The sequence below is a fragment of the Sycon ciliatum genome, chromosome 9, assembly GCF_964019385.1.
Source record: "Sycon ciliatum chromosome 9, ocSycCili1.1, whole genome shotgun sequence".
Lineage (NCBI taxonomy): Eukaryota > Metazoa > Porifera > Calcarea > Leucosolenida > Sycettidae > Sycon > Sycon ciliatum.
The window spans coordinates 20,753,398-20,769,165 of NC_088651.1; the positions used below are offsets into that span (position 1 = coordinate 20,753,398).

The 15,768-nt window shown below is 49.1% G+C and overlaps 1 protein-coding gene across 1 annotated transcript; it reads right to left on the minus strand.

Moving 5' to 3' along the window:
* Window positions 1-6,631: 6,631 nt before the first annotated feature.
* Window positions 6,632-7,882, minus strand: LOC135824340 (protein argonaute-2-like). Its single transcript, XM_065337073.1, has one exon. It carries the CDS (start codon window positions 7,880-7,882, stop codon window positions 6,632-6,634), a length of 1,251 nt encoding a protein of 416 aa, XP_065193145.1.
* Window positions 7,883-15,768: the final 7,886 nt, after the last annotated feature.

The following is a 15,768-nucleotide window of genomic DNA, read 5'->3' on the forward strand; positions in this document are numbered from 1 at the left end:
GAGTCATTGTTTACTTTAGCTGGGTGGTGCGTATAGCTTTAAACTTGGCGCCGAGCTGGGAACCAGGTCTAAGCAAGATTCACGTACACAGGGTGTGTAGTAGTATACCAGGTGAAACTGAGCACCATGAAATACATGCACACATAATGCTTTACAGTCCATTCATCGGAAACAGTCCCGCTGGCTTTTGAAAGTCTGATTTTGGCCGAATTGAGGATCAAAAACCCACTTTAAATATCAAAAATCTGGGTTTGGGAGCTGCTTCTCCATACATTTTTCCATGGCATACCTAATTTTGTAAAATATGACTGAATTTCTATTTCCCTGTTCTTGGACTTTTCTGTCCTCAAATGTTGCAAGGTGTAATTGCACAGGTCCCACAATGCAGAATGTACTGTTGTTTTCACGATATCTACAACTATGTGCGGGAGACGCCAACAAGTTAGGGTGGCAGTTTCCAATGAATGAGGTGAAACTGTAGCGATCGCCATTCTATAAAATTTTCATCAAAAACTGATACATGTAAGTGAGTAGCAAGACATCCGCTAAAACTCGTGCAAAGTATGCCTTGTATACCAAAGTGCCCGTAACTTCGGCGACCGGAGCACCGAAGAATGATAGTACAACCGTGGACATGTACATGGGCTTGTACATGTAGTAGTCTGACCCCTCTCACGATTACGTCACACCCGCACAGAAGCATTCGCAAGAAATAAATCACTCTCTTTGGCCTCAACTTCTTTGTTGTCCGGATGGCCATTGCAGCCGTCGTCTTCGGCTATGTTAGACACTTAAGGCTCTACCACCGCTAAAACCAAACAGACAGAACTGTCCAGTGACAAGAGAGCGAATGTTGAGCGTCATAATCACTATGCATGAAAACATCTCAGGGCAAAATGGGACAGACTACAATGAGGGTTTGCACGACACTAGTACATACCGGAGAGCACGAGAACAAAGGCGCGGCAGAAGTCTAAGCAAGAAAACAATCAACGCCAAAAAAATTTTGTCCACAAAAAGAAAGAGAGAGAGAAAACAAGAGAAAGAGTGGGAGAGAGAGAGAGAGAGAGAGAGAGCAAGAGAGAGAGCGAGCGAGAGAGAGAGAGAGAGAGCGCGAGAGAGAGAGAGAGAGTGAGAGAGAGTAAGAAAGAGAAAGAGAGAGAGTGTGTGAGAGAGAGAAAGAGGTTATAACTAATTAATGAAAACGTTTGCTATATCATAGAGGGAAAGTGTATTTTACTCAGGTCAAGAGTGGAGACCATCAAACTGATTGGGTCATATGCTACTCAACAGAGTTTCAAATATTGTGCAGCATGTTCAGACAGAGGCATACATGTATAAGAGCTGTGACGATTGTTAACGTGTTTCTCCCCGCTAAAGAGCACGCTAAGCATCCCGGGTCCGTGTCCTTCGCCGTGTAGGTCAGTTCGTATCCGAATCCCTGCAATTTCAACTCAAGATGGGTTCTCTGTCGAACAGGACTTGCGTGCTAGAAAACCGATTGGTGGTCCGTGGCGCCTTCTTCACGTACACTAGAACCCACATTAACTGCGGCGTCCCCCACGACGTCCTCCAGGACGTCCGCCCTCTCCGCCAGGTTGTCGAGTGGGTCGTCCGGGGCGGTTGCGGCCACCACCACGGCCCTGAGTCTCGTTGTTTTCACCTTCATCAGCGGTAGTCTCCACACCAGGCTCTTGAGTGGGCCGTCGGCGACGAGGACCACCACGACGTCTCTGTCCCGACTCATCAGTAGGGCGTTCACGGCGGGGCCCTCCACGGCGTGGGCCTCCACGAGTGCGACCTTCTCCTGACTCTTGTGTGGGATTTTCACTCTCTGGTTCACCTGTGAGGCCTTCGACACGTCGTCCGCCTTGTTTGCTAGGGCGGCCGGAGCGGTTGCGTCCACCACCACGGGCCTGGTTTTCATTGTTTCCGCCTTCTTCAGCGGTAGTCTCCTCGGTAGGCTCTTGAGTAGGTCGTTGGCGACGAGGACCACCACGACGTCTCTCTCCCGACTCATCATTAGGGCGTTCACGGCGGGGCCCTCCACGACCGCGACCTCCAGATTCTCGTGTGGGATTCTCACCCCCTGTTTCACCCGTTGGGCGCTCGCCACGTCGTCCGCCGCGTTTGCCATCGCGCTTTGGCCCGTTGTTGGATGCCCCGGCTACTTGTGATTCAGTAGTTTCACCACTGGCTTCCTCTTCGTTCTCGCTTTGATCACTGTTGCCTTTCTCCGCTCTCTCATGCTCATGGGCATGCTGCTTTCCGGAGGCTATGCGCTTGAGAATGCATTTGACTGGACGCGGCAACCCTCTGAGGATATTTGGAACGTCGGAGTCGCTCTGGCTGTGGTGCTCGACGAGGAACTGTCGAAGACCAGTCAGTCGCATTTTCAGCTCACCCAGGCATTCACCAAGTGTTGAGTCAGCACCGCAGCTGAAGCCTTGCAGCGGGTGCTCTTCACTCTGAAAAATAGCGGGCACATTCTCTTCTGTGCCTGCTCTTGTGGATCCACTGCCCTTCAGGATGCACTTCAGTGGATGTGGCACACCTTTGAGGATATTTGGACCGTTGGGGTTGCTCTGGCGGTGACCTTCAATTAGAAATTCTCGAAGACCAGTCAGCCGCATTTTCAGCTGACCCAGACATTCACCAAGGGTTGAGTCAGCATCGCAGCTAAAGCCTTGCAGAGGGTGCTCTTCGCTCTGAAGAACAGCGGGCATTTTCATTGCTATGGCTGAACTTGCCACAAGGGCAAGCACTAGAAATCCCTTTATCATTTTCCCAATTTCGTTTTGGAGACTCACTGTTCGAGTACTCTGGAATAGACTGATCTGATCTTCTCAGTGAAAACCTATTCACTTTTATAGTACCCTGGTCGGTTTCCTCATTATGTGTTGCCACGTCTTTTGCCTTTATCGGCAATGTTGATGTTGCTGCTGCTGCTGCTGCTTCTATGATTTCGCCACGCGTTGCCAGAAAAGACCTGACGATTGCTGACCTAGAGAGATGAGTTGCGATCTTTTCATTAGGAAAACGCCTGTAGACAGTCCGTACCACTGTGTGCAGCCACTAGGCATCATAGTAAACTGTGTGTGACAGATTGTATCAGCTCACTTTGTCATCGGCCTTTGTCTATCCTCCTGACCCGTGCCACTTTGAACTAGCCACCAGGACATCGACTGTCATCCACTCGCAATCTGTCATGCCGTATGGGGTGCTGCTGTAAACACGAACGTGTGGCTAGGTGCATGAGCAATGACAGGTTAGTCCACGCGATACTCGCTACTGGTACATGTACATACGTCCCACAAACGCTCTCCGGTGAGTGAGAATTGAGCCACACAGACACAGCCCGGCACGAAGTCAAGCGCAACGCAGCATGGAAAGCGCCCACGCACAGCACAACTAAAAGACTGTACCCTTTCTGACCGTCCTTGTCAGCATCATGCGTGTACTAGCTGGCTCCTATAGCAGTACTATTATTCTGGTGAATCTTACACTATCAGATTGGGCGTTCAATTTTAATGTAAGGCTGGTTAGCAAGATGGTGTCGCTCATGCCATGGCTTTTCCACACATATAGAGGTTAGGAATCGTCGTCCCACGAGGTTGAAGCAATGATCTAAAATCCACCATCAGATCTCATCGCGACACTCAAGTCTCTGAGGGTTTCCCACTACGCAGTGCCATTATTGCAGAGTTATTCCTGGGTGAGCGCCGGGACCCAAAAAATGCACATTAGAGGACCAGCGCCTGTTCCATTTACCAGCGTGCTGGAATCTATCGGCATTCTCATTCATTGGTGTCCTAGAACACACTCACTTTTTGTTTTCAGAAGCACCAAGATACTCAGAGCACAATAAGAAGTCAAGAAAGAAACCTGGTACAGATTCACACAGTGCACTTCCATATTTTGATGATTATAATTTATAGGCACAAGAGATGGGTCGACAGCATCAAAAAAGACCTCAAGCCTTTGAGTGCGCCGATTCAGGAATGCCTCAACCTCGCCACTTGGCAAGCGACTGTTCTACCTATCTATAATTCTGTCTACTCTTGAGTATGGTAGCACCGCATATGTACACTGTTTGTCGCAAGCTCTTTATAACCAACTTCTTGCTGCCAGCAACTTAGCGCTAAAGATTTTTTTCCTTGGATAGAATTACCCCAACTGCCCTTCTCTACAGTAACACTAATGTATACACCCTTGAATAACGCCTCCTTTTCAAGACCTACGTATTTTCGCTGCCTGAATGGCCTTGCTTGCTCTCTCCTACAAAACCACTTCACTCTTCGTGCTCATGGTGCTCACACTGCTGCCATTACCCGCAGTCAGGTGTCTGCCGCGCTTGTTTTACCCCCTGCTAGCACACGCCATGGGCTCAGTGCAATTTCTTACGTAGGCGCTGACCGATAGAATGCACGGCCACCTGCTTACCGCCTTTCTAATTCACCTGCTGAATTTCGAACATCCATCAAGACGTTTTTAGGGTTCCCTGTAAGAAGGCGATGACGCCTGTTGGGGATTCCCTAGTAAAATAAGAATAAAAATAATATAGATAAAAACAAGCAACTCTGGTTAATAACGGTCATGCATGACCCCGTATGATTTGTTATACGGGCAATAGGCGTGTCGTCATGTACATGTAGTAGCTTGAATTATGTGACTCTCCCTGTACTGTCATATAACAGCAAACTTTGTATCATTCCTCTCGTATAATCGCTGATGATGACCTCCGGGGTGAACATTTGGACTATTTACTGTACTTGTACATGGTGTAGGCAAGGACTGTTTGTTTGTTGCGAGTTGGGTGCACTGAATACATGTACATGACACAGCTACAGCGGAGTTTCAAAGTTCTTAAAAAATATGCGACCTGTTCATATCCTTGTTATTATAGGCGATATAGTGGCCGAAATGAATGCGGTGTTGCAGGCTCTTGAACACTCTATTCATCACTTGGACTTAACTTAAGCGTGCAACTCATGTATCAGTGCCAGCGAGCAAGTTTTTCTTCAAACTTTTATAGTTTGCATCTTCCCCTCAAACCAAAGGAAACAGTCCTGTATAATGTTCTAACACTGTTAATGAAAGTCTGTTTCAAGGTAGGCTCTAACTTAGAAGCAAACCAGTACATGTTTGGATTGCAAAGCAATGCAGAAAAAAACAAATGTACATGTACATGTATAGTACTCATAAAAAGGACACACTTCAGGCTCATTACAAACATCTTGAAAGTTTTTGTCTTCACAAGTATACTTTCAAGCCTTCTCATCAGGTGAAATACAGGCAAGAGAAAAGGAACAGGAACAGTGGATTAAATACAGTAAGAAGGTGGTAAAACAGCGCAAAAAGAAAGAAAGAAAGAAAGAAGATAGCTAAAGTAAACAGCGAAAATTGCAATAATGACACAAAGGTGCAAATGCGAGAAAACTCAATAAGCGCGACATGTAGTGCGACAACAAGAGACAACCACTGGACATACATGTAACTAACGAGGTTTTGACGACCTACCTAACAGCCTAAGTGTGAATTTGATTTGTTTCTGTTTGCAAAGGTTGGGTTTCCTTGTGTGGATGTATACAGCTTCCAAAACATTCAGCAATCTAGCACTGCGTACACGTGACACAATCGAAAAACAATCATCCGAATACACAGCACGACAATCAGGATGCTCAAACAAATGACTAGCAATGGACGACTCATACTTATCAGAACTAACATCAGAACAATCAGCATGTGCGGTGGACACATCCGATTTCACATGGCTAGTCGAGTGGACCCTAGCCGTTGCCTCTGTCTGTGCTTTAGTCGCTGCCATCGCCGCCGTTGCCGATCTTGTTATTCTTCTGGTTGATGTGGTTCCTGTCACTGCCACGCACGTAGGTGTCTTGTCCGGTTGTTTTTCTGGTGGTCTAGTTAATTGTGAGGTGACGTTCCTTGGTGTTGATGCCGCTGCGTTGGACCATCTTGTACCAGGATGATTCTTTGCTGGACGTCCCCTCCGTGGTCGAGTGGTGGTCGAGTGGATCGTGCGTGTTGTGGAATAAGGTGTAGCGGTGCGTGTTGTCGGATGCGTGCGTCCAGATGTTGAAGAGTCCTACCTACATAATATACCTGTATTTCACCTGATGAGAAGGCTTGAAAGTATACTTGTGAAGACAAAAACTTTCAAGATGTTTGTAATGAGCCTGAAGTGTGTCCTTTTTATGAGTATTATCGCATTTTTGTCTCAGAGGAAACTGTTTACATGTATAGTAGTTGGGTTATTCATGCCTGAAACAGGTTGTTGCCGATCTTTACGATGTGATGACATTTACATGTGGATAAAAAAGAATTTGTTCAAGAATCGGGAGAACTTCAAATTCAAGGGATCAGTCAGGAAAGTGAACTGTCTGAAAAGAGAAACAATTGTCAGACCTAGCAGGACTCTCCCCGAATGATACTTTGGATAAAGAAAATTTAATGGTGAAATTATTCGTGAACAACGAACAGTGCATGCGAAAAGGGATGATTTAAAAAAATTGTTTCCATAATAGGGTCACGTGATAATCGACACTGTTTCATTGATCACGAGAACGCTTGATGGAGACAAACGAGAGCTATCTTAACAGTTGTTTTTTGCTTACTGTCTACCGAAAAGCCATTTCAGAAATCCGGGTCGGCGTCCATTGCCCTCTTCGCTACTGTCGGCGCCCTCTGTACTGTCAACATTACTGGGCTCCTCTGTAGAAGGTGTTCCGCGTCTTTGGAAACCGAATGGTCGTCCACGACGCCTTGCTCCTTCTTCATCAGAACCAACCTCGCCTGTTGGACGCTCACGACGTGGACTACGGCGGCCTCCACGACGTCCACCCTCTCCTTCAGTCTCGCCAGTTGGTCTTTCACGACGCCTCGCTCCTTCTTCATCAGAACCAACCTCGCCTGTTGGACGCTCACGACGTGGACCACGGCGACCTTCACGACGTCCATCCTCTCCTTCAGTCTCCCCAGTGGGTCGTTCACGACGACCTGGCCTGCTTCGTCCACCACGTCTCCGTTCTTCAGTGACGGAGCCCTCCTCGACGCTGCTCGCCTTTGCAGTATCCTTTGTAGGCCTCTGGCGGCGGCGTGGATCATCTCTAGCCATATCTGACTCGCCTGTAGGACGCTCACGGCGAAGGGGACCACCACGTCGACCACCACGGCCTTGATTCTCGTTGTCCGCACCATCATCGCTGCTAGTCTCACCATCCTCCGAGGTGGGTCGCGGTCGACGAGGGCCGCCACGGCGTCTCTCCCCCATCTCATCAGAGGGGCGTTCACGGCGGGGCGCTCCACGTCGTGGTCCGTCGCGGCGACGTTCTTCTCCTGATTCTTGTGTTGGATTCTCACCCTCTGCAGTAGAATCATTACCACCTCCACGACGACCTCCCTGGCGTTCCTCGGTCTCACCTATTGGGCGCTCTCCACGTCGTCCGCCTCGCCTGCCATTGCGCCTTGGACCGTTGTTGGTTTCCTCCGTCACTTGTGATTCAGCAATATCTCCACTGGTTTCTTCTTCATCCTTGCTTCGATCACCGTTGACTTGCTCCGCCCTATCGTGCTCTTCGGCATGGTGTTCTTCGGAGGCAATGCGCTTCAGGATGCATTTGAGTGGATGCGGCAGACCTTTGAGGATATTTAGAACGTCGGAGTCGCTCTGACGGTGATGCTCGATGAGAAACTGTTGAAGATCAATCAGCGCCATTTTCAGCTCACCCAGGCATTCACCAAGGGTGGAGTCAGCACCGCAGCTAAAGCCTTGCAGTGGGTGCTCTTCACTCTGAAGAACAGCGGGCATTTTCATTGCTGTGGCTACACTTGCCACAAGGGCAATCACTAGAAATTCCTTCATTATCTTTTGGTTTTTTATTGGAGTCTCTTTCTTGATTTTGCTTGTTATGGATGAACTGAACTTCTCAGCGAAATCATTCCACTTTTATAGCATGTTGGCTGGTTTTATTTATAAATCCGCCTTTAGGTTGACCATGTCTTTCCTCTTCATGGGCGATATACTGATTTCGTTGCTTTGAAATTCAACCATACTAGCGGTTTCTGGCTAGTATCAGTTCTATCACACTTATCAATCGTCCTTATTGGCGTCACGCCATCGTGGAATAAAAGAATATAAAAAACCGAGATGTTCTCGACAGGGTATTATGTCTTCTTTCAGTGTCATAGTTCCCGATGTTTTCAGCCCTGCAACGTCTATCCTCTGTTTGTACCACTTTGTACCACTAGTACGCACTATGCTGAACTCGTAGTTTGACAGATTCGAAAAATAGGCTATTCACGGATGTCATCGGGCAGTATCAATCCTCCCACACCATCATGGTGTCACAGTGACGCTTTCAACCAACCAGAGTGACATCAACTGTCATCTACCTGCCTACAACTTACAAGGCTACAGCCTGCATCTGCGCTGCACTACTATTCCCAGCTGATAAAACCAAACAAGAAAATTGTTTCTGCGTGCTTTTACTAACTGTCAAATTTGGCTGCACAGTTCATTCAAACACGGCCTAACGGTCAATCAGTGCACGTGTTTAGAACAGGTCTACACAGCCTGGCACGAAGGCAAGAGCAACACTACAAGAGCAAGCGCCCACGCAACACTTCACACAGCAGTGCCAGCACAGCACACGTACCGGTACTTCGTTCTATAATCTAGCATTCTGCACTGTCGTGAATTTGTGCGCTGCCAGGCACCGCAATCATTTACATGATTGTATCTGTTGATGCGTATTGATTGAATTTGTTAACTTGAATAAAAATCTGGCAAAGCCCATTTCCTTTCTCACTAATGCTGTATGGTAGTCGGCACCTAATTCTAGGATTCATTTTAGACGGCAAACACACTATGCCTGTTGGACATATTCTGCGTTGCGAGCGTTGACAATAAAAATATATTATCATGTCTGATTTGGAATCCACGGACAATACGTCATGTACATGTAACATGGAACCCGCGGATAAGATAATTATAATTTTGATAGTCAAACACTTTAGGGCGATGAACTACAGTATCTACCCACTCTCAGAACTGAAATTCCTAATCCAATGCTTAGGGCCGGTTGGAATGTCTTGGCAGGATCAAAATAATTATCATCCGAGCACGCCTTGCACTTGACTGTCAAAGGTTCAATGGATACTTGAAGTACCGGTATACCTGGCAGCGCAGATATTTCATGGCAGGGAGGGTTTAATAGTAGGAAGTGCGTGTGCTACATTGTGCTTGGTAAGTGTTGATGAATAGCGTGGGTGCTTTCTCATGTGGTGTTGCTCTTGCCTTCGTGCTGGGCCGTGCAGCTCTGTTCTAACTACTGCACTATTATTTTCTGTACTTTCGGTGCATCTGATGCATACCTAAAATTTCAATCCACCGAACATACACTAACACATATACTGTATGATATAATCCAATAGGGAACTGTTTCTCTGTAGCTACACTATCTGTGCAACTGACCTGGCCTTTTGCCCTCACACCGAAAATATTGAGTAACTCAAATTTCTGAAATTAGAGTATCCGGACTCATGCCGTGATTGTGACTTTGACGGTCATTACAGCCAAGCGTGTTAGTTGACACTCCGCCATCAGTTTTAAGTTTTGTTTTTATGAGTCAGGGATGTTGACTATTGTGCAGTATACGCAGGGTGTATGTACTACATTGTTGTAGATGACAGTTCATGTCACTCTTGTTAGCTCAACGTGGCAGGGTGCAGTGGGAGGATAGACAAGGTCGCATGACAGTAGTCATTAGTCAATAGCCCACTAATACTCTGTCAAAACGTAGGTGCTCAGCGTGATGCGTTGTAGCTGCACAAAGTGGTACGAGCCGTCATTAGGCGTTCCAGACTATCAACATCGGAAACTGTGTCACAGGGCGAAGCCGTCATATTCGCGAGATAGCTTCTCGTGTATTGTAGAAATCAATATTGTAATTGCAGGGGAGGGGGGGGGGAAATGTGGCAAACACACATGCTGATGAGTGGATAAAACCAACCTGCGTACTATAAAGGTCGAAGGATTTCGCTGAGAATTTCAGTTCAACTTTTACAAGCCAAATCAAAAGATCAAGAATATCGAGCCTCCGAGAAAGAAACTAGAAGATGATCAAGGAATTTCTAGTGCTTGCTCTTGTGGCAAGTGTAGCCACAGCAATGAAAATGCCTGCAGTTCTTCAGAGTGAAGAGCACCCACTGCAGGGCTTTAGCTGCGGTGCTGACTCCACCCTTGGTGAATGCCTGGGTGAGCTGAAAATGGCGCTGACTGATCTACGGCAGTTTCTCATTGAGCATCACCGTCAGAGCGAATCTGACGTTCCAAATATTCTCAGAGGTCTGCCGCATCCACTCAAATGTATTCTCAAGCGCATGGCCTCCGAAGAGCAGCATGGCCATGAGCATGAGGGAGCGGAGAAAGGCAACGGTGATCGAAGCGAGAACGAAGAGGAAGCCAGTGGTGATACTTCTGAATTAATAGCAGAGGGACCCAACAATGGACCAAAGCGCAATGGCAGGCGCGGCGGAAGACGGAGAGAGCGCCCCACAGGTGAAACACAGGAGCGTCGGGGAGGTCGTCGTGGAGGTGGCAGTGATTCAACAGCAGAGGGCGAAAATCCTACGCGAGAATCAGGCGAAGGTCGTCGCCGCGGAGGACCACGCCGTATATGGCCCCGAGGTGAACGCCCAACTGATGAGTCTGGGGAGAGACGTCGTGGTGGACCTCGACGACAGAGGCCTACCCAAGAGCCCAGTGACGAGACTGACGCTGATGAGGGTGCACACAACGAGAACCAGGGCCGAGATGGTCGTCGAGGTGGTCCTCGTCGCCGAGAGCGACCTACAGGAGAATCTGACATGGCTAGAGATGGTCCACGCCGTCGCCAGAGGCCTACAGAAGATACTGCGGAGGAGAGCAGCGTCGAGGAGGGCTCCGTCACTGAAGAGCGGAGACGTGGTGGACGACAGAGGCCAGGTCGCCGTGAACGACCAACTGGCGAGACTGGGGAAGCGGATGGACGTCGTGGAGGCCGCCGTGGTCCACGTCGTGAGCGTCCAACAGGCGAGGTTGGTTCTGATGAGGAAGGAACAAGGCGTCGTGGAAGACCATTCGGTATCCAAAGACGCGGAACACGGTCAACAGAGGAGCCCACTAATGGTGACAGTACAGAGGGTGCACAGAGTAGCGAAGAGGGCCAAGGACGCCGACCCGGATTTCTGAATTGGGTTTTTGGTAGAGAGTAGGTGAAAAACACTTATGAGGACAACTCTCATTTCCCCCATCTAATGTTCTTGCGATCTTTAAAGCTGTTTCGTATATCACGTTATCCAACTATTTTTACAGCCTACAATCTTCCTACCTAAAATTGAGGCAAATGAGCACTGTTATATCCTGCCGCATAAATTGTTTCAATCATCCGTTTTCGAATACTTCAAGTACGCTGTTATTTTATGACGAACAATCTCAAGGTTTCATTATGCACATGTAGATTTCATATCATTGTAAAGATAAGCACCTCCTTTTTTTGACGTACTAATGCAGCGACCACCATGAATTTATACTTTCCTACCTTGTTTTGAAACTCGAACACAGTCGTGTTTTGCTTCTGATTTCGCGCATACTTAATACATGCAGTACCAGTACCAGTACATGAACCCTGATTTTTTAATACCAGGCCACAACTTCATTTTTTGCAATTGCATTAAGAATACAGTACTCTTTTCATTGGCTTGAGGGAAAGGGGCAAAAGGGAAAAGGCAGAGGAAACAATACTTCTTATCAGATTGGCTGTCACCACCAGCAGTTGAACCGGGGACCGAACCCTGATGCCAGGGGTGCTCTAGCCACTAAGCTATAGAGTAGCTGTAATCCCAGCACAGACCGTTCAGCATTTTGTTCAGACTTCGAAACTCACGACCACAAAGGTGTGAACCTACGCACCTACACAATCCAAGTTCCCCAGGTCATTTTTTTTCCGATCTGGATTCGATTTTACTCAAACGAATGAAAAACGCAACATTTCAAACGTTGGGCGAGCAGCCAGCCCGACAATGTTTCGGGTACTGAAGACTGCTCGGAGCTTTGGCCGAGCAGCCTGGCGAGCTCCACAGGCAACTGGAATGACGATCAGTGCTGGAGTTACAAGTCGGCATTTCTCTGCCGCTTCGCGTGATCAAATAACTAAGTGCCCAGTTTAAGTAGTGTGTACATAATTATACTTTGTACATGTGTATTGGTTTGTTGCAGAATCGAATTGATGTGGACAACAAACATTTTGAATTTGCTTCCAGTACATTATAAGTGTTAGTGGTGTAATAGCTGTGCTAGTACTTGTTAGCAACAATCCGAACTAGTGCACACACTGCACTGCATTGCTTTGTACTGCATTCAAGACTGACGTCATGCGCTTTGTTTTGCTGCGTAATCACAAATGGCACCAGCCCATTTTTGCGGAAAAGAAAAACAAATCTTGCTTGCCCAGTTGTGCTCTTCCAGACAACGGATCGTGCTTCAGCAGTGTTTCTTTTCCTTTCGTAGCTTTGCTGCCAGCCCGAGTGTCACCTCGACACTGTATTTCTTCAGTATGTCTGACCTTACTGTCGACACTGTCAAGGCAATGCCTTGCCAAGCCCTCCGCGGCGAGCCTTCTCAGCGCGGCTTGAATCCGAAAGGAAACTTAGTAAAAGTATTTTACAGGACTGTTTGCTGGCACAACTAGCCCTTGGTAGTGAGGTCTGCTCCGGCCAGGAGAACCAGCAACATGACAGCGCGGACACGGCTCGCGAGCCCAGAAGCCCGACGCGCACCAATGCCTCCTCCGCCAGCTCAGGTGACGAGGGCTCAACGGATCTCTGCGCTCCCGTACGGGACGAGGTGTAGTCGGCTTTGTCGGTCGCCATTTTATTATTATCGGAGAGCATTGTGCCGCTCCTCACCCAAGGCCAAGGCAATGCGGCAGCTGTCGCAAACTACGCCAGGCCAAGCTCCTGTAACCCACCCGATCAGCCACCTGCACCAGCTGTGCCCAAGGCTGTGCAAGAACGTATCTTGCGAGGCGAGTTCATAGATTTTTCAAGTTTGTTGCCTGAAATTCTTGCACACTTCCGGCCCAACATTCTGGCTGGTGCACAGCCTGAATAACGATAGCCAGCTAAATATCGTTGAGTCGGATGACGCGAAGCAGGTGCGTCGCAAGGTTCACGATAATTACACATGTAGCTACCCGGCTCGAGGCATGGACCACATACATGTCTGTTATCACGGCTGCTGCCCTACACCGCACTGCTGAGCTGATTGCGTACCAGCAGTTGATCCTGACTGCTAACCGCCAGTTCTTCCCAAGCGCGTGGCTAGAGTACGACCGCCAGCTGCAGATGCTCGTGGCCCAGTAACCAGGCACGAAGAGGTTGGACACCATCGACGTGAACCTATGGCAGATAGCTGTCACAGGCCATGCACACCCAAAATGCGCTCAATGTAAGACGGTCCATCCAGGGGCGGTTTGTGTCATTTTCGTCCCGAAGCCAGCAGCATTTACCTCCAGTGGTCGCAACCATACCAGCGACGGCCAAGAAATCTGCCGCAACTTCAATGGAGGTCGCTGTTCTTCGTCGTCGTGCCGCTTCTCCCACACCTGCAGCCAGTGTGGCAAGGACCACCCATGCATCATGTGCAACCAGCAGCAGCGCGGAGCCAATCGGCCACACCGCCGCTCCTAGCAGAATGGCTACTGAATTGCTTGACTCGGTACGTAGCTTCTTTCCTATACACTCTGCAGACACCACACTGCTAGCTGACCACTTTGCCCGCCTGTTACGTAACCACTCAGATCAATCATGTGTTGCGTATGTTCTCCATGGCCTGCGCCGTGGCTTTACTCTTGGATCTGCCGGCCAACACGACATATCGGTTTTCTCTAATAATCTACCATTGGCTTTCACTCACTCGGCATTTATATCCAAGCAATTAGCTGCTTTCTGCGCCCGCAGCGAGACCACAGGCCCATTTCCGTCACCTCCATTTCAGTTCATGCGCCGCTCTGGTATTGGTGCCATCCCCAAAAAGAACGGCAAGCCGCGAATGATCCACCATCTGTCTAGTCCGGAAGGCACCGGCGCGAACGACAGCATTCCTGCCGAACCGCTCTCTCTGCACTACCCGAGCATTGACAACGCGATCAACATCATCATGTCATGCCCACAGCCTGTGTCTTTGTCCAAGCTCGATGTACGCAGTGCATTTCGGCAGATCCCAGTCTGCCGTCAGGACTTCGGTGGGAAGGCTCCTACTACTACGAGCGCTTTCTGCCTTTCGGCCTCCGCTCCAGCCCAGCCGTCTTTGACTGAGTAGCCACAGCAGTCAACTGGATCATGCAGCACGAGTTTGCTATAGATCACCGGCTTCACTACCTCGATGACTTTCTCGATATCTCCACTGGTTTGGCTGCAGCCAACCAGCAACTCACCATCCCCCTCCGGGCGTTCACGTATCTCGGCACTCCTCTTTGCTCCATCCCAGCTCGAACGGCCATCACCATCATTGACCTTCCTTTGTATTGTCCTAGACTGCGAGCGCCACGAAGCTCGGCTACCAGAGGACAAGCTGTCCGAGATCCGTGCGTAACTCATGGCTATTATAAGCGAGCGCAGCATCGGCCAGCGTCAACTCGAGTCCCTCCTGGGGAAGCTCACTTTTGCTGCCCGAGTCATCGTTCCTGGACACACATTCATGCGCGAACTATGATCAGCGTGCCCTGAACTGTATCTGTGTATGCGAGTGCGGTGCATAAAGCCCACCTTGAGAATGGGTTTGCCGGCCCCTTAGTAGATGCGTGGCTTCTGAAGAGGGGGTTGAAGGGCATCCAGCGATGCCAGGGTACGGCTGCACTCACCCCTCGCCTTCCTATAACTATGCCAATCCTACGACACCTGACGGATGCACGCCGGAAAATAGTATCCTGAATGGCCATGACAAGCTGCTCTACCAAGCCGCCATGCTGCTTCTTTGGATTTCTTCGGTGCGCTGAATTCACTAGTGGCATCACACGGGGCTGTACTAGCTCCCCTGGTGACGGACGCCAGCAACTCTTCCTGCTTTCATCCAAGACGGACCCATTCGGTAAAGGCGTTACTAATGACATTGGCCCGTCTGTACCGCCGTACTGCCCGGTCCGTGCCATTGTTAGCTACCCATTTGTCACTCGTCCCGAGGGACCGGAGCAACTCTTGTTCGTACTCTCGAACAGACAGCAGCTGGCCAGGCAGTCATTCACAGTAACAGTATGGTCTCTTGTCGCTGCGGCCGGTGTACCATCCCAGTCGAACTACTCCGGGTATTCGGTCCACATTGGTGCAGCCACCACCGCTGCTATGGCTAGTGCCCCCGACTCCTTCTTCCGAGTGGCAGGTCAGTGGAAAGAGCGATGCGTGTCTATGCTACATCCAGACTACAACAAGCGCATAGCGCCAGCTATCGTCCCGGCTTGCTGCCGTGCCTTGGATGCCGTGATCCCCAACTCGGGTGAGTAATGAGCTACTGAACTCTAGTTGCGCAATGCTTGCCTGTGCTGACATTAATTGACCCTTGCTGTGCGTCAATAGTGCTTAGCTAACGGAGTGCTGGTTTCATGGGTCCACTCTCACAACTGGTGTTATCTAGCTATTTGCTGCGGCTCTGCCTTGCGCTATATTACATCCATTTAGCATTGCAGCTCTACGTTGAGCTAACAGCAGCTCTAC

What these genes read in the sequence shown, in the direction of transcription:
- LOC135824340 (XM_065337073.1), bottom strand. Translation starts at nt 7,882, where the DNA reads ATGAAGGAATTTCTAGTGATTGCCCTTGTGGCAAGTGTAGCCACAGCA.